The sequence below is a fragment of the Acanthopagrus latus genome, chromosome 15, assembly GCF_904848185.1.
Source record: "Acanthopagrus latus isolate v.2019 chromosome 15, fAcaLat1.1, whole genome shotgun sequence".
Classification (NCBI taxonomy): Eukaryota; Metazoa; Chordata; class Actinopteri; order Spariformes; family Sparidae; genus Acanthopagrus; species Acanthopagrus latus.
The window spans coordinates 2,545,655-2,572,044 of NC_051053.1; the positions used below are offsets into that span (position 1 = coordinate 2,545,655).

General features: G+C 39.9%; 1 protein-coding gene and 1 long non-coding RNA gene across 5 annotated transcripts; one reads left to right on the top strand and one right to left on the bottom strand.

Annotated features, from left to right (window-relative positions):
• Positions 1-571: 571 nt before the first annotated feature.
• On the bottom strand, positions 572-20,485 carry si:ch211-195b21.5 (transcriptional regulator ATRX homolog). 4 transcript variants are annotated; one of them, XM_037123372.1, is made up of 10 exons: positions 20,429-20,485; positions 20,276-20,344; positions 19,992-20,084; positions 8,197-8,342; positions 7,504-8,092; positions 5,539-6,193; positions 3,666-3,733; positions 3,463-3,559; positions 3,237-3,355; positions 572-1,633 (listed from the first exon to the last, which is right to left on the bottom strand). In XM_037123372.1, the coding sequence occupies exons 5-10, from the start codon at positions 8,017-8,019 to the stop codon at positions 1,106-1,108; spliced, it is 1,983 nt and encodes a 660-aa protein (XP_036979267.1). In that variant the 5' UTR covers positions 8,020-8,092; positions 8,197-8,342; positions 19,992-20,084; positions 20,276-20,344; positions 20,429-20,485; the 3' UTR covers positions 572-1,105. The 4 variants fall into 4 exon arrangements, with proteins under 4 accessions (XP_036979267.1, XP_036979266.1, XP_036979264.1 ...); XM_037123371.1 differs by lacking the exons at positions 19,992-20,084; positions 20,276-20,344; positions 20,429-20,485 and adding exons at positions 11,063-11,162; positions 17,259-17,396 and having other exon boundaries at positions 8,197-10,467; XM_037123369.1 differs by lacking the exons at positions 19,992-20,084; positions 20,276-20,344; positions 20,429-20,485 and adding an exon at positions 17,259-18,563.
• Positions 20,486-21,964: 1,479 nt separating this feature from the next.
• Positions 21,965-23,210, top strand: LOC119033372. Its single transcript, XR_005079232.1, has 2 exons — positions 21,965-22,022; positions 22,197-23,210. It is a non-coding gene; the product is annotated as an uncharacterized LOC119033372 (long non-coding RNA).
• The last annotated feature ends 3,180 nt before the right edge of the window (positions 23,211-26,390 follow it).

Sequence of the window (26,390 nt, forward strand, 5' to 3'; positions counted from 1 at the left end):
GTTGAGCTCCTTGGTGCTGAGGCTGTTGACCCAACCGGCAACAAAAAGGTTTTCCCAATCCTTTTGTATGCTTTCATTTGATGTCTGGAGGACAAGCTTGTTGCTTACATCTTCTGCCTTGAAAGCACAAGTCTTTCACTTCAGCAGCTCCTGTGAGGTACATAAAATTAGCCATTCTCACTGCAAAAGTTGTGACCCTTATCCAGGCAGCAGTTACAATTACAAATGTATATTATGTTTTGTAGAGCTCAGGAAAAAGCTCAACATTACTTTTAACAGCAGTTCACTTTGTAGCACACTAGATTTAAAGATTCTGCCCACCAGTCAAATTCTGACCATTTGTAATTGATTATGATAAATTATCATATAACTCTGCGTGGATTTGACTGATCACATGATCACTCAATTACAATAACATTTTCCTTTTCAAAAACACTTTTCATTATACTATAAATACACTTCTGGATTTTATTTTTATCTAGAGGGTCACAGGAGGTATTTCAGATTTTAAAAAATGCAGACAACTGAAAAGAAAAATTAACACATTCCATTTCTAACACTACAATGGTGATGGTGGTTGGAATATATGTACATGGTTGCAATGGAACTAAGACTAATGTGTAGAAAAAAAATAACTGGGCTTTTTATTTTTTCAAACATTTAATTAAAAGATGAATTTAGAAATTAAGGTTATACTTAAGACATGTCATACATCCACATATTATTTGTCATGTAAACATATCTTGGAAGCAAATTAACAAAAGCAATTTTCAATCTGCTTATAGTGGAGATCAGGCTGGGGTGTGTTTGACTTTGGTTGGCAAAAACACTGGGAGGAGTTTTATCGAGAGTGGAAACTTTCACCTCTACCTTTTCTATAAATCCTCTCTTTTGACAATGGTTGACAGCAACACGTGGGCTTCTTCTGATTACACCAACAAAAACCGTTAAGAAGCAAGACAAGAGAAAACAGCATGGTTCTCTGGTGTGTAAAGATAACACTCCAAGCTTACACTGTTGAAACCCGAGCAGCAGCAAGCTGCAAACATCATGTCATGGATACTCCAGTTTGGATATGGCCCTTAAAAACAGCACAGCACTATAATTAGGACTTATCCCTCTTCTTCTTTTTCTCCTTCTTCTTCTTTTTTTTAGCTGATTTTGATTTAGGTGTTTTTCCTTTGTTATCGTCACTACTATCACTGCTTTCATTTTTTCCCTTGCCTTTTTCTCTACTGCCCTTGGAAGATTTCCCCTTGGTGTCTTTATCTTCTACTTTGACTTTGCTATGGCTTCTATTGGCCTCCAGCTCCTTGTGCAGCTCCTCCTTGACCCTTACATCCGGATGGGGGGGCAGTCCACGGGACACAGTTATGAGCATCCTCTCCTTTTTCATCTCTTCTTTTAAGGTTATGTTTTCCTGCCCAGCTCTGTGACTTATGTGGTCGATGGTGCATTTGCTTTTGTGATCTCGCTCATCTCTCAAGTCTAGCTGGTAGTCTCTGTGCTTCCTGTGGTAACTGTAGTCCCTAGGATCTCTTCTGTCTGAAGGATGTGGGTGCTGGTTACTGCTGCTGCTAAAAGAGTGCAAGTGTAGCTTGCCATCTCCGGTGTGCTGGTCCATCTGCACTTCCTGTTAAAAACAAACAAACAAACAAACAATTTGTGTGAGGATAACGACACCAAAGAATCTATGTCCAACTTCACCAAACTTCATAACATGACAGTTGAGGGACCATCTGTAAAGTTACTTAGCTGTTAACATGGCATATAATGGATGTAGTCACACAGTTGTTTAGAGTACTGCAAAACACCAAACTGTTTTTATACAGACAAAAGAATTACCTAATGTTTTACATTTGCCAAATTTAGAAGAGGGGATAAATAATCATATTTAGTCATAGACAGTGCTTCAGTTTGATTTTCCCTCACTCACTAACTCACAAAATTCTGATTTTTAAGGGAGTCTATTATTACGTTGTGCTGGCAGTCGGCATTTTCTAATGATGGCTTTGAAAAGCTCTGTTATTTATTTATTTATCTATCTATCTATATAATTTCTCAGTGTCTGTTAAGTTGCCTTTTCTTTTTTTGGATCCTCCATTATGTGTGGCAAATTAGACATGATTAGCTCCACATTAGCAGGACAGTGGGAATTTTATTGGGTCTTTACTTTTCCAGCAGTTGTGAAATGACACACAGGAGATTTACTTTGGTCTTTAGAAGCTGTAGCCTGTGTTCCCTGCACTGTACATTTACTGTTGTTACAAATACTGCAAAAGTGTAGTAAAGACTAGGCTTAAGTTTTATCGGTGCAACGAATGTACAATACATTCTAAAGACTGGTCTAAGTCTGATTTAGCAGTTTAGGCCAGGCATAGTGAAGGCCAGTTGGACTACAAACTGTCCTTGTTAAGGGCTATGATAAGGATGAGGCTAAAATCTAAAGTTTTCTGTTTAAAATTATTCATCTTGAGAGTAGAAGAGAAGATGTGGGGCTTGATAAAAATCTAATAATTTATTACTGGTGTAAGATTTCAGTGCACAGGAGGGGGGTCTAAGGACAGCATGTTGTCACTGCACCTACTGTAAAGCCCACTGAGGCGATGTGATTGTGGCCTATATAAAAAAACGGATTTGATTTGAAATTGAAAGGCAGTGCCTATTAAACTACGTAACTCTGAGAAAAGAAAAAGATAAAAATCTTACATGTAAGAAGCAATAAAACCCTCTCTTGCTCTGTTCAGTACACTCCAGGTCTCACTACAGTCTTACTTGGTCCACTGTGAGCAGAGGCTCACGGTAGCTAATATTAGCTAATATAAGCCAACTTTAAAAGATATTTCTGTCTAACCAACTTTACGGAGTCAGTTTACAAACTTTAAGAGTTACACTACATTTTTGCTATAGTGGGCAATTTGTCAAAAGTTACATAGGCTCTCTTTAAATCAGGATTACACAGTGAACGTTTTGGCCTTACAACTAACAGTGTTACCAGCACTCACATGATTCTCTGGTGAGTATGTGAGGGAGCAGTAAGGTGTATGTGGGATGGGGTCAAACTAGTGTGTGTGTTCATGTTCAATAAAGTAACATGTTACCTTGTGCAACAGTGTAGCTCACTGATTATGTATTAAACTCTGATAAACACAATGCATTCAATGTTGGTTTCTTCTGTTGAAAGTAAAAAAATCAGCAGTCTTACCCACACAGAGGTATATTGGAAGTATACTTACACTGCTGGAGCCACTGTGATAGTGAATGGCAGCATGATTTTCAGCACTATTCAAGTCTCCAATGAATTCCTCACACTTCTGGCAGTAAAAACCAATTACTGGTGTCATAAAAGAAAATCCTGCAAAATGACAAGAATAGCAGTGAACGATATGCAGTTTTTTAGCATGTAGATGGCAGTAAAGAAGCAAGGAAGCACAGAGCTGTTAATAAAAAAAACTTTGTTACCATCGTGTTTCAACAATCCCTCTAGTTCTTTCATCAGGGATTCCATTTTAGTCATTCTAGCCTGTTTCTCTCTCTTTTTTTCCTCATTGTCACCTGCCTGGGACACACAAACCAAGATAAAAAAAAATCATTTAAAAAAATATTGAATATGAACTACAACCACTCATGTTGGATAGTCAATGATACAGCTTGGGAATATTTACCTTGTGTTTATCAGAAGATGTCTGAGATGTGCAACTACCATCTCTTCTTGCCCGCTTCTCCTTGGTTGCTTAAGAAGACAGAACAACAACATAACCCTGTTTTCTACATCAAAAGCACTGAGCGATAGAGACAGAAAATAAATCAGCAGGCCAGGTGGCAGCAGTTCCTGTGGACTGCTGGTAGCATCTCCCACTTTATAAAGAAACGACCATGGCGAGGACTTTCTCCTTTCGAACTGACATGAAGGTTAATTGATAATATTGTTACTTTAAAGTGCAGACCTGATGAAGCATTAATTGAGGTTTTTTACAAGGCGGCATTATGATGTTCTTATTTTGGCTTAGTTCTGATGCATTTCTTGCAGTTCAATCACAGGGAAATCTCTTTGTTCTTGTTGGTTCGCGGTTATTTTTATTTGCGCTACTTACGCGAGTAGACACAACTAAAAATGTAAACTTGTGCGAAATAATGCGACACAAATGTTTTCTTTACGCACAGCTTTACACACAAGGATTGTCTCACAAATATTCAAGGTGGAACACTCAGTAGTCTAAAAAATGTCATCTCCTTATGCCAATGGGGGGCGCTACGACTGCAACTTTCTATCTGTGTTTTGGGTTGCCTGAGAGGGGCAGGCTCTTAAAACCTGATTTAGCTCATGTCTGGCTGGCAGGAGCTGCTTGTCATCAATTCATAGTAACCTGGCTATGATGTAGCCAGGTAGCAAGGACATAATCCTTGAAGGGAGCCATTATGATTGGTGAGACAAGCGGCCAATCAGACTTAACGGCAGGTTTGTGCAGCGATAAGGGAGTGTAACTCCATGGTTTGTGTGACATATTGGGAACCCCTGCTGATCAGTTTGCTGAGAGGCAAAGCTGCTATGCTGTTATGCTACCAGCATACTTGCAGATCATTACTGTGTGTTTTAAACTGGGGCACAAAACCAAACTGAGTGATCAAAAGTGAAACGTCGCACTGCACCTATGTAGCATTTACCCATGCTAAATAACATGCCTGGCTACTGACCCGTTCTGCTCTGCTGTCATGTCTCTGCAACAGTAGGTTAAGCATGCCAGTCCTATATTAATCATTGGCATCCACAGATTTTTTAAACTGGTGTATAATGCCAAACCAAGTGATTACACATTATGTTACAATCCACTGTGTTTTCAGTCATTCATGCTACTAGGTTGAGTGACAGCTTATGTGACTGGCCACTGCAACATGACGTCGGGCTGCATTTTCCAAAAGTTGAGGAGGCTTCAACTTTGTTCCCACAGCTGGCTGTATTTTTTCCTGGAACCCCCAGAGCCCAGCACAGTGCACAGTGCCAAAACCGTCTACCCTCATTAAATAGAAAGGGAAAACCTGCACTTTCGACCCACCGCCTGATTTAAACTCCCTCCAGCCTTATGTTGAGTCTTTTATTTTTATCATTTTGTAAATGGAAAATTTAATTGATAAGCGATAGGCTGGGATGTTTACCAAATGTGAAGTTTGGTGCAGATTTGACCATGAACATGTATCTGGGCTAGAGCAACGAACTCAACAAAAACTCAAGCTTAACTTTTCTTGAATGTTCTTAAAGCTCTAGGAGCAGTTTGTTCTAATCATTATTTCCAAAAATGAGCACCAAATTCAAAATGGCTGACTTACTGTTGGGTTTAGGACATGGTGCCAGTAGGTTTTTTTTTTCTCCTAAAGACCTAGGTGTGATATACATGCGTACTAAATTTTACAAGTATAGGTAAAACTTCCCACAGAGGCTGCTTCAGAGGGTGACCACCAGCCCTAAAAATAACACAAACCCTATCTAATTAAACAAGTGGACTATCATGTCTAATCTTTCATTCATGACAAGATTCTCACCTTTGATCAGCGACTGTAGAGACTCCAGAGATTGCCGAACCTTTGGGTCACTCAGTGCTGGCAATGCTAAGCTTGCTGCTGTTGAGTCTGAACTGAGAAGTGCTGCAGAGAGCTGCTTTGCCTCCTGCTCCTGCATCTTCACCATTATCTCGCTGATGTCTGCTGTACCCAGACTCTTTAATATGTTCTTGATCTTCTCACACTCACTACTGTCCAGATTGGCAGAGGTTAAGCTTAAGGAATTTATTTGAAGGGGCTGCTTCAGATCAATCAAATCCTTGCAGCTACTGTTTATGAACTTGTTCTGGTGATGCTGTTGACTGCCAAGAACAAGACTTTCCATTTCCCTTGGTTTCTCACGTTCTCCAATCTGAGAGAATGCTGCAAAAAGTGTAGCAGATGAATTATCGGTTTGTTTTTTACCAATGTCTTCACTACCATACAGGAACGACTCTTCATCTTCAAGCTCATCAGCTTTCTGGACTGTGGGGTCCTCTCGACTTCGTGCCTGGAGCCAAGAGAAGTCACTGCCTACGCGGTCGTGAGGGAGGAGCATATTGTCATTTTCCAACGATGTTGAACTGTCCAGACTGTAATGCTGCTGATGTCTGGGCTCATCAGGCACACACTCAACTTTTTTTTTTTCATCTGAGGCCTGTACAGAAGAGATCACAAAAATGACATACAATTAAAAGGTCCCATATTGTAGAATGTGAGATTTCCATGTTTTGTTTTGTTTTTTTAAAGTTTTCTTTAGCAAGTATAAGTGCTTTTTAAACACTGTAAAAGTATCAACATGCTTGATTATACAGTCACTGCCCTCAGTCATTCATTGTATTTCAAAGTGTGGAACTTTTACCAATGTAAGAATTATTCAACCACTGGTTGTCACCAGGTTTATTACATTTAGTGTCCATTCTTCACCAAAAGACAGAAGATCCTTTGCTGAGTGTTGTTGAGGACAGGACACGATTGGCTACCTGGGCAAGTTATACAGGCTCAAAGTGAACAAAATAGCCTGTTAATGTACAAACATTTGTGTTGCACATTAATGTGCAATCACAGTTGTTTTCAAAATATAGGGTTCTTTATGCCTCCATGCATACACACATATATAGCCATATTCGTTATGTGACAATAAATAAATAAATGCACAAGTATTGCTTCCATAGATATATAATTATCTATTTAGCATCTAAAATGGCTGCATGCAAGAAGTTTGACTCAACACAGACTAACTTGTGGTGATGAGCCAGCAGTGATCTGCAGAGCAGGTGATAGCTAACTGTTCAATAATAAATCCCAGATATAAAAAGTTACAATTTTGGTGGGCGTTTTAAAATAGAGAGGTGTTTATAAGATGATTAGTGTCTACAAGCACTTACCTAATACAACACCACTGGCATGATTTTTGTATGATGAAATGAATATATTAGAAAAGCAAATATGTAAGTCAGTGATACTCAGTGAACTGAAATGTGTTAGAAGGATCATTATAAAATCTGGTTTCAGTTCACTACCTCGCCATCTACCTTGCCAGTGTCTGTCTCCGAAATGTTATGTATGGGTCAGAGTTTCTACTGCGCCATCTGGTTCAGCTTTACTCACCAGTTTAAAAAAAATATACCAGGGTTCTCTCCAGACTGTAGAATAACAGTGCTGCACCGCTATACTGCTAGCTCAGCTGCACTATACTCATTTTCAAATAAAGGGTGTTTATTTCTGTTTTCATTTGATGAATAAGATGTCTCTGTAAGTGGTATATTTAGAGAAGACTGAAGGCTGAAGCTGCAGGAAATGGCCTCCATTAGCACTTAAAACAGTCAACATGCTAGAGCTTCCTCCTCGGACCAATCCCCCCCCCGGCGTTTGGATTGAGTACGTTTTATGAAAGAACCCTTCTTATGATCTTGGTAAATTAAAAACATGACTAACCACAATTCTCGTTGGGAATGATGTGCCTACCTGAATAGTGAGGATGGCATCTTTGAGGGTGGGCAACCGCTCTTCCAGTTCTTTGCTGTTCATGACCAGCTTCAGGCCTTCTAACAGACTATGCCCCGTCAGATGATTACTGCTGCCGTAGCTGTAGCTGGGGCTCCTCTTTCTTTTTTTGTCTTTGCCATGGCTCTTTTCTCCACTACTACTTCGTGTCCTAGACCTCCTGACTTGACTCTTGCTCCGTAAGTGACTCTTCCTGCTTCGGCTCCGGCTCCGACCCAAACTGCTGGTCCTGCTTTTGCTTCTTGCTCGACTCTTACAGCGAGCATGACTTTTGGCCCTTCCTCTGCTTCGGCTCCGCACTCTGCTTTTGCTTCGTGCACGGCTCTTGGCTCGGGATCTACCCCGACTTTTGCTGCGACTTTGGCTTCGACTACGGCTTTTGCTCCTGGTGACACGCTTTCGGAACTCAGGGTCCAATCTGACAGCTTCTTTCAGGAAACTGGCTGACTGAAATGCGTCAGCCAAGTTGTATGCCATGTTCCCTTTGAGATAGTCTGGGAGAGGTTTGTTTGCTGCAATGCATCTCAAGAATTCCTCACCAGCTTGGTCACTGAAAATCAACAATTTATGTGTTTCAAACAGCAATCACAAAAAATACAAAAGTGTAACTGTTCCAGCTTGGACTTAGACTAAACAAGACAGACACACGTATACCTGCTGTCTGGAAGATGATGTTTCACAGGAATAGGATTCCACTGTGGGACCTGAGTTTGCCGTGGTTCTGCAGGAGGGCTGATCTGCTGCCTGCCTTCCAAAGCAATCACTGTACTATGGTCTGTGGAGAAGCTGCTACAGTGGGGCTGAGAGTATTCAAAATTCATGTTATAGTGTTGTACAAGACAGAGCGGCCATGGCATATTTAAAATGATATTTTATATTTTTCCTAAATGTAATGCACTCAGAGGTCTTGCTTTTTAAATATTTGACTATAAAGTATACTCAATATAGAATTGACATTTGATCTGTGGTTATAACACAGACAATGTACAGTATGTGGGGCTGGGAAACAACAATACATATGTCACAATATATACAAAACACAAAGACAGGTTTTTCTATCTTATTTGAAAATATAAAGCTGAATATAGTCTATAGTACTGGAAAAAAGTAAGACATGTTAAAGCTGCTGTAAGTGTTCTAATCATTGTAGCTAACTTCCTGTCTGTTTTGCAGTGAGCAATCCCCTCCCTCCTCTCTAAGTCACCATGTAAACAGAGACATAGTAGTAAACAGAAGGATCCTGCCCATTCACGAGCAGACAGCACTGCCTCTCTACTAAGTTCTGTGTCCTGATGGGATAAAGTGGGCAGGGACACCAGAACATGTCTTTTCTCTTTTACTGAATGTGTTGGGGGAGGAGAGACATGGTTTGCTGATCAAACAGTCTATAGCTCCTCTCACACTGCCTTTTCAAGGCGGGAATCTTGCGCCAGTATTCTGCCTCTCTACCGGTTTGACAGTTATCTCTGTGTGAATGGAGAAGCCAGAGGCGCGGATGGTGTTCTGATGGTGATCACAGTCTGACAGCTAAACAGATCCTTCACTCATCAAATAAAATATTAGCCACTTCATGGCAGTGATTATGTGGTGCGATTTAGAGCACAAACATTAATTCATAATGTCTCCATCATCTTCAACTGTTGTGCTGTTGTAGTTACTGTTATGCCAAATTTGAAAAGGAAAAGTCACTGAGACTGTAAGCCTTCCCTACCGAGCCCTCAGTGAACTTCCCACCTAAACACATCATCATTCTCTGGAGTGATAGCCAGGCAGGGTCCTCTATTTACTGATGGTGATTATGTAATTATGTCATTTAGAGCAAAAAATGTTGAAATAATTAAACAAAATACTGAAGTAATGGTGAAAATTTTGAGTTTTTGATATTCATTTTGGGTCAATTATATATCATTAATAACACATTCAAAAAATAGTCTTTATAATAATGGATAACGTAACCAATCATTAGGTGTAGCCCTAGCTTACTTTATGCCTACAGCCATGTCATTGCTGATTATACTGAACAATGTGCTTTCAAGTTTTATTGTTAATGTTTTGATAAGTCTATACAATTAGCTTGGAGTGTGAAGTATTTTGGATGAGCAGCTCTCAGGAAAGCTGCAAGCAGCAACACACGAGGCCACAGAGGAAAGCAGTGGTACAATGAGCAGCATGCCAGTGCTGAGACCAGGGACAACAGTCAACGGATCGGCTTAAAAAATGACAGTAAACAGGTTTTCTTTTATATTTCTGATATATCAAGTAGTTACATTGATTAATGCTCTTTGTGGGAGGAAACAAAAGGAAAAGCAAGACTATATCATAGGTTACTTACTACACGTTAAACAAAACAAATGAGCCAGTGTATCACATGTGTAACATGACATGCTCGAGTGGAACATTTTACAGTACAGTTTTTTAGTCATGCTGCAAAAATGCTGTACTCGACTACTGATTATTTTTGATGTTGATTAATCTGCCAATTATTTTTAATAATTCATCAACTAGAATCAGTGTATCCTAAGATGAAGACCACAAATGTCTTGTTTTGTCGACAACCAGAAAATATTCAGTTTACTGTGAGAGAGTAAAGAAACCAGAAGATATTTAAGGAGCCATAATCAGGGAATTGACTCTTGAAGTTACTCAAACTGATTAATTGATGTCATCATATACTTAAAAAATAGTTGGCAGTTAATAGTTGACAACTGTTGCTGCTCTATATCAAACTTATTGGTTCACTCACTGTAAACTTGATATTTTTACTAAACATCCATGTCTGAAGTTGAAATAACCAAATAGCTCTGAAAATCAGGAGGCAACTTTCTTCTGCGGAATTTCTTCCAGCTACAGAGGATTGCTGCGAAACACCTTTCTGTGTGGTCGAATAGACGAATCTGCAAATCCTTCATTCCATTTTGTGTTTTACTGCAAAACATGAGAAGCAATCAAGAATACATTGCCTGTTTAACACCCAGACCAGAAATTGGAAAAACAAACAAAAAGACATGGCTGTATCGTAATTTTTTCTAAAAATGTCACTTAAAGTAGAAGCAGTAACTTAACTTTACAATAGTAGTGGTGAAATAGTATAAACCTCTGATAAAATTATTTTAAGTTGCATACAAATTTAAATCTATGCAACATGTGACATGGAAAAAGCATAGCACACAATCAACATAGCACATTTTCTTTAAAAAGAGCATAAATAAGATTACTGTCAATAAAGTGGGTAGTCTGTAGACAGTAACTGCATGGTAGCCAGGATGCATCTATGAAGTCATAGGCATGTTAAATGGTAAAACAGGACCAAAATTCAATTATTGCTGTAAACATTCAAGCAGGGGCTGTGGGTAATGTAGGCTTTCCCAATGTACTGCTTCAGTCTATTAATAATATGTAAATAATAATGTGCTGATAATCTATATCAGTTGGCCTGGTCATAAAAATTAACATTCTGACAATTGGAATGCAGTTGAGTGATATAATGCTTCTTAAATGAGGAAAATCTTTAGTACATTACCTGTTGCAATCTCCAAGCAAGGAAACAATGTGGTCCACTGTGCTCAAATTACGCACGAGGCCCATAAAACAGCCTGGTGACTCCCAAGTTCCATCAGAATCTAAATATATTGATATTATGACAGTTTAGTTATGTATATAATAACAGAGTCCTCCATGGTTGTTAAAACGAGTATGACCGTTAGTCAAATATTAGTTTCTTCCATCCTCAGCTTCACCTGCCGCCAATGCATTCTTGCTTTGTAGCCAGTTTAACATGTCTTATATATTTTAAGTTACTTACATCCCACCACTGACAGCAACCTTCATCACAGTCAGTAACTCAGGTAATTATTAATCCTCCATCACTGTTACACAGGGTCCTTTTCACAACTGTCCAAACGCTGTTTCTGAGGAAGCACTTTTCATTAAGCAGTTCTAGCTTATTACAATTATTAGAACCTTTAATGGTCATGGTCACATTGATAAAAAAAAATGTGTAGGCAATTCATCAAAAGGGCCTTGGTAGAAACCAGTTTGTAGAAAAATTTGAGTTCTAATGTGCAAATTTTTGCGCTGATGCATTGTATTTATCATTCTTCTTCTTCTCATCATTATCATCCTCATTTGAGCTGGAGCAAATCGCTTTAAGACCGCTACTATGTAGAATGTGCACCACAGTGTGGCCTAGAAGAAGAAGACAGTTCTGCAGAAGAAGAAGCAGAAGCAGCAGCAGCAGCAGCAGCAGCAGAAGAAGAATACGAATGATGGCGCAACACATTGAGGAAAGCGATACCGAAGACGTCCAAAGTGTGGAAACATTTTGAAAATAAAACTGCAAATTATGTGATGTGCAAACTGTGTCAAACACAGCTGTCATTTCATGGCAGCACTACAGCTAGGCATAAGCATCTGAAACGTTAGCACCCTGGAGCTATGGCATGTATGCCAGACGAGTAAGTTCACGAGTTGAACTGATAAAAGTCAGTCATCTGTTTTGTAGTGGTTTGGAGCATATCATCGCTGTCGGGCGGAAACCTCCTATCTTATGTATGAGATTAAATTTACATGTGACTCTATAGGAGAGCTTAGATCGGTCCCAAAAAAATCAAGCCTGACTCCACCGAGCACATTCAGTCCTAGCCCGCCGCCCTGCCAGACACATTAGCTGTAATTATGAGCTGACCACTTTAACTAGTAATCTAACGCATCAATGTTTCCAAACCAGTAATCATATTAAAGTTACTTATTCAAGTCACTGTGTGTTACTATTATTTTTGTCATTTTCCTTATTTAAAAGAAAGATTTTTGCTTTCTTCTTGTGTCTCGGGGAGTGATGTCACATGTGCGACAAGTCACGTGCAACACCACGCAGTGACACAAACAACAATGGAGGGAGAAGAGAGATTCGCGTTTTCTAGCTGGAAACACAGTCATTATTTTGAGTTATTAAAAAAATAAATAAATAATAAAAAAAACAGGCTGGGGCAGAGAATCTAAGCTCAGGGTGTCACGATTTCGATTTTAATCTGAAATTGACGAAAAGTAAGTCACAATCTCGAACTTCGAATTAAAAAATGGGATTGTCGATGCTGCCACACCGCATGTCACGTCCAGTCGGCTTGCCGAGCGGGAAAAAAAAAAACACACGTGTTGAAGTGCTGCGAGTCAACCTCCTTTAACTTAGCTACTAGCTAAGCCAGTAGCTATTAGCTACAGCCAGCCAAACGACAGCATGGTGTTACACCATTCCTGTTCAGCTCCTGGACCGTGGTCAGGAAGCACAGGGGAGATGATTTCCTCCAGGGCCGAAGTTTATGTTTACCTTCGGGCTGAACCACTTTCACGTGTTAAGCTGGTTGGGAAATAATACCAGAGAGCTTTGCTGTGTCTAGAGGAGCTGTCGCCTTTATTCACAGCCAAACTGCAGACTATATTGCACACTCGCTACTACTGCTACTCCTTTAGCTTCTCCCTCAGCTTCTCTTTCCTCTCCCATTCATTCACTGTCCGCACACAGGCTTCCTCACTCTCACTCGCCCACTCACACCTTACGCACACACACCTCACGCACCGCCCTGTTCCTGAAAGGTGCTACACCACTCTCACAACAATGGCAACTTCAGATGCAGGAAACTCATAGACAGAACTTGAACCCCCTCCTCTTTCACTGACGTTATTGTTACATTATGTTGTTAATAAAAAATTAATAATGTAATGTGGTACATTGCGAACAAGGGTCAGATATTATATTGCATAAAAGTCTAGTCTGAAAATGGCATAGCAGCCTGTGCTTTAAAAAAAAAATGTAAAAATGGAGAATTTAATCAAACCATGATCTTGGAATTAAAGATGTAATTGAATCGAGGATTTGGAGAATTGTGACACCCCTAGTAGTAGCCTACAAACCTACAAGCAAATCAAACTGAAACAGATTTGCAATTTTTAGACATATTCATCCATTAGTGTGATTTAGCCAGTAAAATCGATTATGAAAAAGTAAGTCAAATTTGCAAATAAATAAGTCAAATAAGAGATTTTTGTCTGACAGAAACAATGTCAGTAATAATTCTTGTGTAGGATATTAAATCAATACAAAACAATAATAATAGAAATTGGATAAAACACTGAATAGTAAACCTCCACATAATGTAATGACTTTAATGAATTATAATAATAACTCATTTGTAAGACTAGTGCATTGCCCATAGGAAGCATGTATTCCTATAGAAAAGTGGGAGGTTAAGTAGCTTTTTCATGGATGGCCAAATGAGTTTGTGTTTGAAGGTGGGACATCAGGGATATGATTGGCTGTTTTTGACAACTTTTGATTTTACCATTATATTTCATCTTAAAAACTATTTACCTTGCCTTGTTTAGTGTCATTATTTTTAGCACAACCTCACATGTGTGACTGTACAGTTATTTTTTTCATTTTGACATACTAACTATATTAACACTATGTACTTAAAATCACAAAATAATAAGTTAGATTTCTTACTGTGAAAACCACAAATATGTTTAATGAACCAAATGTATTAGTTATAATGCAAATATAAATTGTTGTTTGCTAAATTTGTGCTAAAAAGTTTTTGAAATTTACAAAGTTATATGAAACTTTCTGCCTGTTCCACATTCAGCAGTCTCCTCATTGTTTTGACACAAAAAAACCGACTACACTACACTGAACACTATATAACACACTAAATATACACTCCAAACTAGGGCTGAACGATATGAACAAAATTTCATATCTGGATATTCATGCCAGATATCTCGATATCTGACTCTCACGCGGCAGAGTACGAAACAGAGCGGCCTCCAGAGCCCAAGTTATGTTTGGAACTTGGTGATGCTTCAGGTGAAAATGTTCATTTGGCTAACATTAGTTAATGTGGCAAAGTGCCTAGCCTTGTGTTAGCTAGCTTACGGAGTCCAAAATGAGCACCATTCACTGACCAGATGTTTCCTGTATTTGTCAACCTGCCTATAGATAATGTTATCTTCTGGTTGAAATCAACCTGTGATTGTCTTTGAATTGACTCTAATACTAAATAAGTATAAATGAATGAATAGTTTATTCGTGTGTCTGTACATGGCCCATCCTACATGGGATCATCATCAGACAGACACCACTTCATTCAGTAACAATATTCCAGAGTGTGTAATAGGCCTGCATGAAATGAGGAAAAACTGCTATGTGCGATAACACTTATTGCATGACAGTTTTGTGTTGTGATTGCAGCTTGTCGTTTTAACTTGCATTTCGGTGTTTACTCTCACCTTATGACTTATGACTTGATTCTCCTGGATGTGTGGATGGTAGTCGTTACTCTGATCCTTGTTTTTTTTTACTTAATGTATAACCTCACGTAACGGTCAGCATTCTTGGCCAGGTCACCACTGATAAAGAGATTTCAATCTCAGTTGTTTTCATCTGGTTGATTAAAGGTTAAATAACGATAATAAAAAACATTTTGTTTAGTTATCCTTGTCGGTCTGTCTGTCTGTATCAATTTTCAATTACATTTTTTTTATCTCTCTCTCTCAAAAGCAGCTGGAGACTTTTATCTTCATGGCTGCTCAACCAGTTGTTTTGAAGATCTATGTTGTTTATATTGTTGCTTTTTCAATATTAATATCTTGAATGTTCATATCTAGATATATATACGATAACAATATATCGTTCAGCCCTACTCCAAACAAGCTATATGTCACAAATCTCTCAACTCTTAAAACTCATCTCCATTGCTGTCTGTATCACCACCGGTGTCCCTCCCACAACTTCCCGTCTGATCCTGATCTGCAGAGATATTTGAGGCACACACATACACACACAGATACACAGACACACAGCGATTCCTTGCTTTTATAGAGAGATATGTGATCAATTAAAAACTTAATAATTAGTAATAATTAGTTCAATTGATGTTAAAAATCCAGTTGTGTTTCAAAATATTATGTTTTCAAATGCACGTTTCATGGGTTTTTAATTTGCTCTGAGAATATGAGGTAAAAACCAAAATCAAAAAAGATGCTGCCAAAATAATCGTGACTAAGTGACTAATTGATAAAATAATCAACAGAATAGTCAACTGCCAAAATAATTGTTAGTTGCAGCCCTATTTTAGAGTAAGCTACTCACAAGAAATGCACTGTTGATTTTAGTGTATGCTGCTATTCTTCATCAGCAATGCATCTGCAGAGCAAAACAGTGGCCATTTGGATGAACTGAACTCAACACATGTCAGAACAGTTTTATTTAGCATGTGGGAGTAATGAAGTGGCTGTTTGATGAGCTGCAGGCGACACATTGCACACCTCCAGCTTCTCATAAAAGGTACCAAACACCTATTTCCTCTGAACTTATAAAAGTCTCACTCTCTCTAAAAACATTCAATCCAAAATACTGACAAATAGTCACTCTTGCATTTTGCTTTTCCAACAAAGCCTCCGCCATCTGCTTGTCGACTCTCTTTACTCTGCTTTGATCAGTCAAATGTGCAGAAGATACAAATAGGTGGTAACTGTGGACTGAACAGCAAAAGTATTGATTTAAAAAGAAAATATGTTGCCAGTTATCACCGTTTGTGCTAGTTTACTGTTTAAACTGCAGCTGTATTTTGCAAATGTGTTTTTAGGATTTCTTGTCCCGGTGTTGAATAAAGGAGGAAACGTCTTGATTCTTACTGTTGTACTGAACTCTGATGGAGAAACTAGGTGACAAAACCCTTCACAATTTACCCAAGCATTATTTTTTGCATTATGGTCAGTAAAGAAAATCTGATATCTACACATATCAAACAACATGTTAACCGATTCCAATATATCTGTGATACTGGGCCAAAGTTGGCCGATAAAATTGTCTAACCGATAAATGCCGGGGCCATACCTCATACAAAGTATAGAAATCTCTACTAATACCTTGAAATTGGGTCACAAAGCAGAAACCTCACCATGACTCTTGGGTCTCCTGTGTTTATTTTTATGTTTGACTGATTGTTCACACAGTTGAAATGTCATAGCCTCCATGTTCTAAGGCTTCAATGTGATCAGAATTAGGCTGGTAAAATGAATCAAGGAAATAATCAATAAGTTAATTCCTTAAATGCTCAATTAATGAATTAACTAAATGTTCAATTAATTCATCACTGATTTAACGGACTGACTGACTGACTGACTGAATTCATTTGCAATTGCATATTACCTTCATAAGTCGGTGTTTTTATTAAGGCTTAGGGCTGATACACTGCATTACCGCAATATCTGGTATATACGGGCACCATAAAGTTTTACCGAGGTTTTCGGAGTGGAGATGGGCTTGACCGCAGTCTCATCAATCCATGTTTGCTTGCATTTGTAGAATGGAGGAGATACATTGAGGTAGCGCATCACATTCAAAACAAGCTGTAACACATTTAAACATGACAGGAGCTAGCTACATTCAAACCAGCACCGCTAATCGACGTTTAGGAAACCGTGAATAAAAGAAAGATATAAAGTGATAGAACTTTGTTCTAGTTCGGCAGCAGGCTCGCTTTGACAAAACAAAAAAAAAAACAAAAAAAAAAACAAAAACAAAAACAAAACAAACAAAACAAAACAACCCGCGTGCCCTTTCTGTTTACAATGTGTTATGGCAAACCACGACACACCGATCATGCAGGGATGCTAACTCATACAGCTAAGCTTGCTCTAGTAGCTTGTTGGGTACGTACCCTGACGAAATGCCCTCTAGATGGCTTGTTCAGTAGAAAATGGCTTTCCGATGCTACGGTCGAGAATGGTACAGGGGATAACAGTCCAGGAGGAGGAACACTACAGGCTCCTCCGAATCTGAAAGGAGGGCGATGGGGTGGTGGTGATCCGAACGGTGTCGGTCGGTGTGCAGGGTTGCCTGGCCGGTACATGTTCATGTTCAAGACGACTGATGATATCGCCGTAAACTAGAGAGAAACTAGATCGAAGGAGATGATAGCTCTCCAGCAAATGTGCTGTTTTTTCCACCACACACTTAATCTTCTTTTGGTTCCACTGTGATGTCGGATACAGGGTGCTACGTTACGAATGTGACAGGAAACTAAGATCCTCTTCTTCTTCTGCTTCTTGGCAAACAAGGAATTGGTGCATTACCGCCACCAGCTGGTACAGATACTGAATGGAAAAGTGTAGTATTTACAGTGTTCCCAAAACAACAACAACAACAACAACAACAACAACAACAACAACAACAACAACAACAACAACAGACAACCAAAGAAAACACATCAAAACTGCATCCTGTCAATCAAATAGTCCCAGTCTCAACTTCCAGGTGTCATCCTGCCTGCTCCTGACCAGACTGGACAGGCTGTTGAAGTGGGGCCAGTACTCTTGATTTGAGTTGTAGTTTTTCCTAATCTTGTAAAAAGCCCACCTTTGTCGCAGCACTTTTTTTTTTTTTTATAACATAATAGTTTCCTCAGTAAATATGAGGAGGACTGTTAATGCAGTGATCGTATCTGTTTCATTGACACGTGGTTTAAACAGGATTGCAGCATGGGGACTGATAGAAATACGATAATCAGTGTAGACAGAGAAAAGATTAAGTCAGAGAAATCCACTGGGAGTGGCCTCTGTATGCTGTTTGACAAAAAGCAGGCAACACATTTCATTAGACTTGGTAGATTTGAGAATTAAACTGATACGCAGCAACAATGCCTTCTGTCTGATGGGAACACGCGCTTCCGAGTTTACCCTGAAGATAATGGCCGCCTCACTGTTTGTCAAAAAGGTCAGCGTTTCCCTGGCTGTCAGGCTGGGTCACGTGGCGGTCCTGATGAAAGGAAATGCCCTCTACCCCCTCTCACGCGTTACTGTGAAAACCTACTCCAGCCCTGAGAATTCCAGGATATGTAACCAGGAGAATCTCTTTCTGGGCGCTATACCTAAATACGTGATTCTGGGCATGTTTCACCACGACGCCTTTACAGGCAGGAGGGACCTGTCACCCTTTAATTTCAAACACAACGACGTGGAGTACCTGGCACTCTGTCAGGACGGTCGACAGGTTCCCGCTAAAGCCTTTCAGCCTCTTTGATTTCCTGCTGGGGTGTTCCTCATTCTGTTGCTATAGCAACCATAGCACTGTTTGTTGTGGTTTACAATAATCTGATGGTGGTTTTTCTCTGTTATTTCAAAGTGTAAATATTTTACATTTTGTATTCATGACTGATTTTCATCTGAATAAACAAAGTGACTTTACATTGCACTTATCCATATCTTTGATGAGACTGAGAAATTCAGTTAAGTTATGACATATAATAATGATACATTTACTTAAAAAAGAGGAACAAACAAAAGGCTCCGTGCACACAGCGGGGGACACCGAGAGACCCAATCCCAGCGATGAAGCCTTGGGTGAAGTGACAGCAGAGGACAAGGTGCTCCTGCACTGAACACCTGAAGACCCCACCAGCAACGGCAGAGCAGCGACTATCCAACACCACTGGGAGCCGGGGAGAGTCCGTCGGTTTGAAAGTTAGCGCTGCTAGGCTAACAGCTGATAAGCGGAGAAAGGAAAGTCAACTGTTGCCACGGATTGAGAAGCGGTGGTATTCCCGCCAGTGTCCTCTCGCATCCGGGTTGCCATGAAAACTCATGACTCAAACTCATGTTATGTTGTCTAGTTTTGTAAGTGATCCCTCCCAACCATAAAACTATGAAAATCGAAATGGATGTATGTTACCAGGTAGCCTACCCACTGGCAGAATTTAGGCTTGACTTCTGTGATGGTCCAAATCTACATAAACACTTCAAAATCATGGTTGGTGTAACATTAGACTCAAACAAAATGTCTTAAGATTGACTCACCAATAACAGGCGGTAGGCCAATAGGGGTGGTGAAAAAAATTGAGAATAGATTAATTGCGATTATAATATTGACGATTATGAATCGATTATTACATTTCCAAAAATCAATTGAAAAAAATATTTATTTATTTATATTTTTATTGTAACACAAACCAGAGTCGTCCTCTTACTGGCTTCTGCTACATGGTTCACAGTCTTGAGCCAAGACATGTTAAACCATCCCGGAGCTTTTCCAAATCTTTACAAGGAGACAAAGCTTTCCGTGCAAGAGTCCCTCAACACTTCTCACAGGGCAGCAATAACCTGCGATGCCTGGACATCCAGAGCTACAGTCTCATGCATGACCGTTACAGCTCATTATGTCAGCAGTTAATGGAAGCTAATGTCCTTCGAACCTCAGATGCGAGCTATGGATGATAGCCACACAAGTGCAAATATGTGTGAGTTTTTCAAAGCAATGGCAGATGAGTGGGGAATAGAGAAACACGACCTGGCTCTCGTCACCGACAATGCTTATTAACCACCCCTATTGTGCATGTGCTGTGACTGTACAACATGTTCATACATGCATCAACATTTAAATGTTAATAAAAGCTGACCTGAGAAAAGACTGTTCTTTAAAATAAGGGTTGTGATCTTTTGACTGAACACTCTTGAAGGAGTCACTGGATGCAGAGGATTCCCCACTTGTCCTACGAGAAAAGAGAAACAGCAGGAGGGAAAGTCAGTTTTTAGCCATCCAGCCACAGCAATCACTGGATTCACAGAAACTACAAAGTAGACACCAGAAAAAAGTTCAGCTTTTCACTTTAACATGAATAATAAGATGTGTTTCAACAAGTATTTGTAAGAATGTAAAATGAGGTTAATAGATTCGACTCACAGACTATATTCATCATCATCAGATGCAGTGTACTCCTCCTCCTTCTCCTCTGAAGACATTAAGTCTGACCTTCAGCAAGTTATCAGCAGTGTTAATGGGGACATATTATGCAAAACTCACTTTTTCGTTGCTTCACTATGTATATGTGCATACCTGGAGTGCCTCCCGACCCCTTAAGAGTGATTTACCACCACTAAGTCAATGTTTTGTAAACTGGCTGAGTCAGGAAATGTGTCTCTAAACGAGCCATTTGGATTTCGTAGCAGTGCGGGTGATTTGAATACTCCCACCCTCAGGCTGGATATCTCCTCCCATATTACTCCGGCTACCTGAAGGAGGATCCGCCATTTTCTCGCTTCACTTGTATGCGACAGCATGACCGCAACCGTGTACAACCCGAAAGCCAAGCACTCCTGCTCTGTCGTTGGATGCACGGATACTCATATTTCCCTACATCGCCTCCATACCAAAGAGGATATCAGAGCGAAGTGACGAAATTTTATTTTTCAGGCAAACGTCCCAGCTTCACTGAGCAAAAGCTTGTCTGTGCCAATCACTTCACACCGGACTGTTTCAGCAACCAGGGTCAGTATCAGACTGGACTGGCAACGAGATTGTTCCTCAAAGATGGATCAATACCCACTGTCCGTGTCAACGCCACAGAAGAAGAAACTGTAAGTATTTTTGAAAACAGTGTTGTTTGTGTTACTTTGGCTGTTTAGCACATGAGCTAACGCTAACCGGTGATGTAAATATGAGGCTGAGCTAACGTTACAACATTGGGCTTACTGGTCAATGGTCAGCACTCTTTTAAAACATGACAGTGAATTGAGAAAATGAATTAGGATATCGAGATTTGATCGCTTCTAATCGGCCGGTGAACCACTAAGAAGCTGTCCGCGGACGACGAGCTAGCTAGCGCTGCTCGGCCGTGAACAGCGCTAGCTAGCCATCGTCATGTTCACGGCCGAACAGCGCTAGCTAGCTCGTCGTCCGCGGACAACTTCTCAGTTGTTGCACCTACTGTTCCGACGTGAACACGCATGGGAAACCGTCTCCTCCACATGCTCACTGCCGATCAGACGGTGTGAAATTGTCTCAGTTGTTCGCGGACGGAGAGCTAATGTTCCGCCGTGAACACGCAGAGAGGATGGTACGAAATGCTCTGTTATTCACGACCAGTGAGCTACGTTACGTCAATTAGCATATTGTGCTAAAGGACAGTGTGTTAGATGCCCAGGAGCACCTTGGCAGTTGAACGACTTATTTTGTGTTCATTTACACGTAACTACGTGTGTAATGTTAGCTGCTGGTACGAGAGACCCGATCTGACAGTACCAAAACTTAATCTGCAGTCAAGCAATCATTACTTTGTTTTGGAGCCTGAGACAGGGGTTACCTGTCTGCTGTGCTACGATTAGCGTTAGTTATATGCAGGCATGGACACAATATGTATTACTCACTTACTAAATCTAATGTGAAATGAGGAATTTGCATGGGTTTGCGCGGATTATGATTTGCCTTATCAAATGGATTGTTTTAATCATCACTTCTGTCTACATAGCTTTGTTTTATGTAACATGAGAAACAGACACATAACATATTCCTTCCTTTTGTGTTTAGCCAAGCACATCTGTACAGCAGTCTGTAGTGCATCATGTTGCCTGCCAGACAGACCAACCAGTGAAATGCACGGTTGGCACACAGCTTTCCATGAGAACTCTCCGGCCTCACTTCAGAAGCACAGGTTTGTTGAACGAAAGCATATGATGTAATGTTAGTCACTATGTTACTCTAATATGTAATTTTGTTTTACTCTGTTATGAATATGGATTGGTGAACATAAAACATCACTATCTGTTTAGTTGATTATAGTTTAGTGTGTATACTATGATTTTTAAAGTACTGTTTTTCCACCCAGGACTCTACCTGGCTGCCCTGCATTACAATGAAAATACTGACTGACCACAGGCAACATCTACAGGTGGAGAGCTGCTATACAGTCAACTTCCCCAAATCTAAGCATGGAGAATGAACCGCAAAGCCTGTGAAAGCAGAGCCAACATTCCATAAGTTTTACAATCTTTTATTTGAAACCCACAAATAAAAAAAATAAAGATGGACACACAGGCAATAACACAAAAGGTTGAAAATAAACACAAATAAAATCTGAACGATTTTTTTGATGGTTTTCAAATTAATAAATAAGGAGGATGTATAAATTAGGAGAAATACGAAGAGACATTTGACAACACTGCAGCACAAGGCTTTTTGGTTCTAGTGTATTTTTCTTGTAAACATTATTTTTTGTTTACTGCACTGCAGACTACGTTGATGCACTGTTGGACCTGATCTTCAAGAAGGTTTTCCAGGACCCTGGCCCATATGTGAACGAGGTGCTGAAACTTACAATCCCTGAAGTCCTCTCGGCTCAGTATGAAAGACCCAACAAGCTGGACGTTATAGCCAGTTACATGCCAAGGTTCAATCAAGGACAGGTCTGAACCTAACATACTGTCCTTCTGTGTCAGGGAACTCTGCATGAATCCTCAGCACCACACAGGCAGGCAGCACAGCTCTCACTCTCCGCCCCAGAAAGCACCAGCACCAGCTTACAAAGCTTCTGTAGGCTAGGTATCTATACTGGCTGGACACAATTCAGTAGAAAGTCAGCATTGACTGTTCACATCCATGGCAACTGGCAAGTTTAACTGTTCCACTTTAGATATTTATTTTGTATGTCTACAATTGTTTCTTGCAATAAAACATCTCTCCCAACTGTTCTGTGTGTTTTCATTGTTTGATATGTAGTTTTCATGTTACCAAGTAAAAGATAGTAACGATAAACTATAAGCAATGTAAGACAGAGAAAGCAGTTATGTACTTTATAACACTTTTGCAATAAATTAATATTTATGGGCCTAAAAAGCTTAGAGAGCTGACGGGAGGCAACTGTGGCTTATTGAAAACTACAGTTGTTGGACATTGCTAGCTAATTACAGGTCGTCCCTGCAGATAAGCAGGTTCTCAATTGACTTACCTGGCCACATAAAGGTAAATAATAATACGGGGTTATGCTTTTCTCTTGTAACGGCAATTGCCAAATTGCATCCGTGTTACTGCAACTGAAGAGTAAACGCCAGTCGAGGTTTGTCCGGCGACCATTTCCCCGGTAACTCAGCCGTTGCCATGGTCACACAATGCTGCCCTCACGTCTTCTGCAGGTAGGGAGAGGTGGGTGGCGCAAATACATCTTTGGACGGTGCACGTAGTAGCTCAGTAGCATTTAAAGGGAGAGGCACTGAAACCAGCCAGCTGGAGCAGGGCTGTGAAACTGGTGTTTCAACAACCTTGCTGTGCTCAATCCTTAAGCTTTTTCGACCAAAGCATGTTACTAACATTCCATTTAGACATCAGGGAACCATGTCAGGAAGCAGAAATGAGCATAATATGTCACCTTTAATAGGAAAAGCATGTAAATATATTGGATAGTTGCTTGTAATTACTGTCAATTCTTGTTTAAATGAAGTAAACCCCAGACATTAATGGGAAAAGCATCCAAATATATTGAGTAGTTGCTTTAAATTACTGTCAGATAATGTTTACATACAGTAAACCATATGAAGTAATAGGAAAAGCCATTAAATATATTGGATAGTTGCTTGTAATTACTGTCAAATAATGTTTACATACAGTAAACCATATGAACTAATGGGAAAAGCCTTTCACTATATTGATAGTTGTGTTAAATTACTGCTAAATGATGTTTATAAAAAGTAAATTACTGTTTTCATTATTAATCAATAAGAAAAGCCTGCAAATATATTGGACTGTTGCTTAAAATTACTGACGAGTAAAGTTTTTATAAAGTAAACTATACAACTTAATACGAAATGCCTGTAAATGTATTGGATATTTGCTTGCTATTACAGTCAAATAATGTTTATATAAAGTTAACCCAATACATTAATAAGAAAAGCCTGTAAATACATTTGATCGTTACTTGTAATTACAGTCAGGTAATGTTTATATAATGTAAACCTTATTCCCAAAATACCAAGTTTCCTGTCTCTGGGTCCTTCCAGCTTGCCAGAAATTAATAAAATGCAAACAATGATGGTTAATGACAATAGGCCACGCCCACTTTCACCTATCACCATGGCACTCCTGAGATTAGTTAATACTTGCCCCTAGAGCATGCATACCAAATTTGGTGAAATTTTGTCCAATGGTCTGCATGTGTAGCATTTATAGTGCCCCCTATAGGTTGAGCTTAACATGCTTTGGTAGGCAGATTCACAGTCCTGTTTTGAACCTACCCACCAAGTTTTGTGATGGGCAAAGGATATGGGAGTTATGGCCAATCATTTCTAAGCCCCGCCCATTGCGAAAATACATTGGTCCGTGGCTGCCATGTTTTTTGACCAATCTGGCTCTTTTATAGAAATTTGTCTTTTCATACCCCTGAAGCCGTATACCAAATTTGGTGTTGATAGAGTCAATCTTTCAAAAGTTCCATTCATTTTACTGTTTTTCACATTATGATAATTGGCAAAAAATCTAAGTAGGTGGAGCTTTATGGTCCAAGAGGCTTTTTGTAGAGCACATGGAGCTAGAATTGTGTGTCAAATTTCAAGTCAATCAGACTTATGGTGTGAGGGCAGGGCCTTCCCAAAAACGCATTTTCAAGCCTTAGTTACAGTTCCACCATGTGGCTGACTGGGCTCATATTTTAATAAAAGTTGATGCATATCATTTGCAAGCAAAGGGCCAAGTTTTAAGTTTCTGGCCCATTCCAGCTCACAGGAATTTGAGCTCAAGCGGCAGACAACAAATGAAAATAATAAACTGGCACAATTTTAGAAGTATATTATTGCGAATGTGTTTGCAGGCTTTTTCGAGACCTAAAGGGCCTTGAAGGGGGGAATTATGAGGTTTTTGGACGGCAACACATTCTGGCCTTTAATTCAGCTCAGTTTAAATTGAACCTGTTTGAACCTGTTTGTCTGTCCGTGTGTGAGTTAGGGATTGCATATAAGGGGCTCACAGCTCCAAGTGACCTTGGAGTCAGCATTCAGCTGTGTGTGGGTGAAAGGTTAGCAGGAGACAAGGCCACTATAGGGACTAAAAACGGAGCCTGACTACTATCTAAACGTGTGCATCTCCAGAAAAGGATAGAGAGATCATTTTGAAAATTTTGGAGTAAAAGACTCAAGGAGTGACAGAAACAGATTTAGTCATTTATGGGAGATGAGCAGGGAGATAGACCACCTCCTTTTCTAGTCGACTGGATAGATGGACCCTCAACCCACCACAGTGACCAATTAGAAGTAGGCAGGTACAGCCCCAGGGGCTTTAAGAATGATCCCATGAGTAGAGACTTGGGGGTGGCATTTTGGTAGATCTCCTAAGATCGAGGGTTCGATAGGACTTCTGATAGAGCAGAGGGCGGCCGCACACTGTCTGGATGCTGGCTTGAAGAACTGTTTCAATAAAGATTGCTCTATCATTCCACCCAGCCTTGCCTCCACAGAATTCTTTTATCATCAAACGCACCGACACCTTTGAGGAAGAGAGCCCAGAAACTACACTCTTCTGAGACCATGACTTTGTAGAACATCGACTCGATGTCTGCCATCATGGCTGTGGGCTTGTCACGAAATCTTACCTATTTTGCTTGAGTTTGCTGGTTTCACTCCTGGAGGCCTTTGGTTTTCAGCTGAAATGTTTGTGGTAAAACTTCTTCCACGGATCTCTCTCTTCGCAGGAAGTCTGTTGTTATTATGTCCTCACCTCTGTTGGTTGGTGCATTATGGTTAAAATCTTGTGGAGCCACACTGTGCAGCATTTGTGGTTGTGTGTGAAAGTTCACACAACCTGGTTGAAGAGGCAAGCTGATTCTGTCTTGCTTCACCTTCCCACTGCGTAGCTTTTGTGCTCGTCTGCATCTACTCGAACCATCTTCTGAGTTTTCATATTCTTTGAGCACCTTTATTTTTGTTCTACTTTAAACTAATGCAGTCTCCAGCATAAGTTCTTCCCTTGCAACTTTAAGCCAGCACGTTCAAACAGGGTTCAAACAACTGCATGTTCAGCTTCTTGTTTAACGAGTGCT

Coding starts and splice junctions, on each gene's coding strand:
- si:ch211-195b21.5 (XM_037123369.1), bottom strand. CDS start 17,456: ATGAACATGTACCGGCCAGGCAACCCTGCACACCGACCGACACCGTTC. Junction 8,343..17,258: donor CTAGAGGGCATTTCGTCAGG/GTACGTACCCAA, acceptor GAATACTCTCAG/CCCCACTGTAGCAGCTTCTC. Junction 3,560..3,665: donor CATCTTCTGATAAACACAAG/GTAAATATTCCC, acceptor TGTGTGTCCCAG/GCAGGTGACAATGAGGAAAA.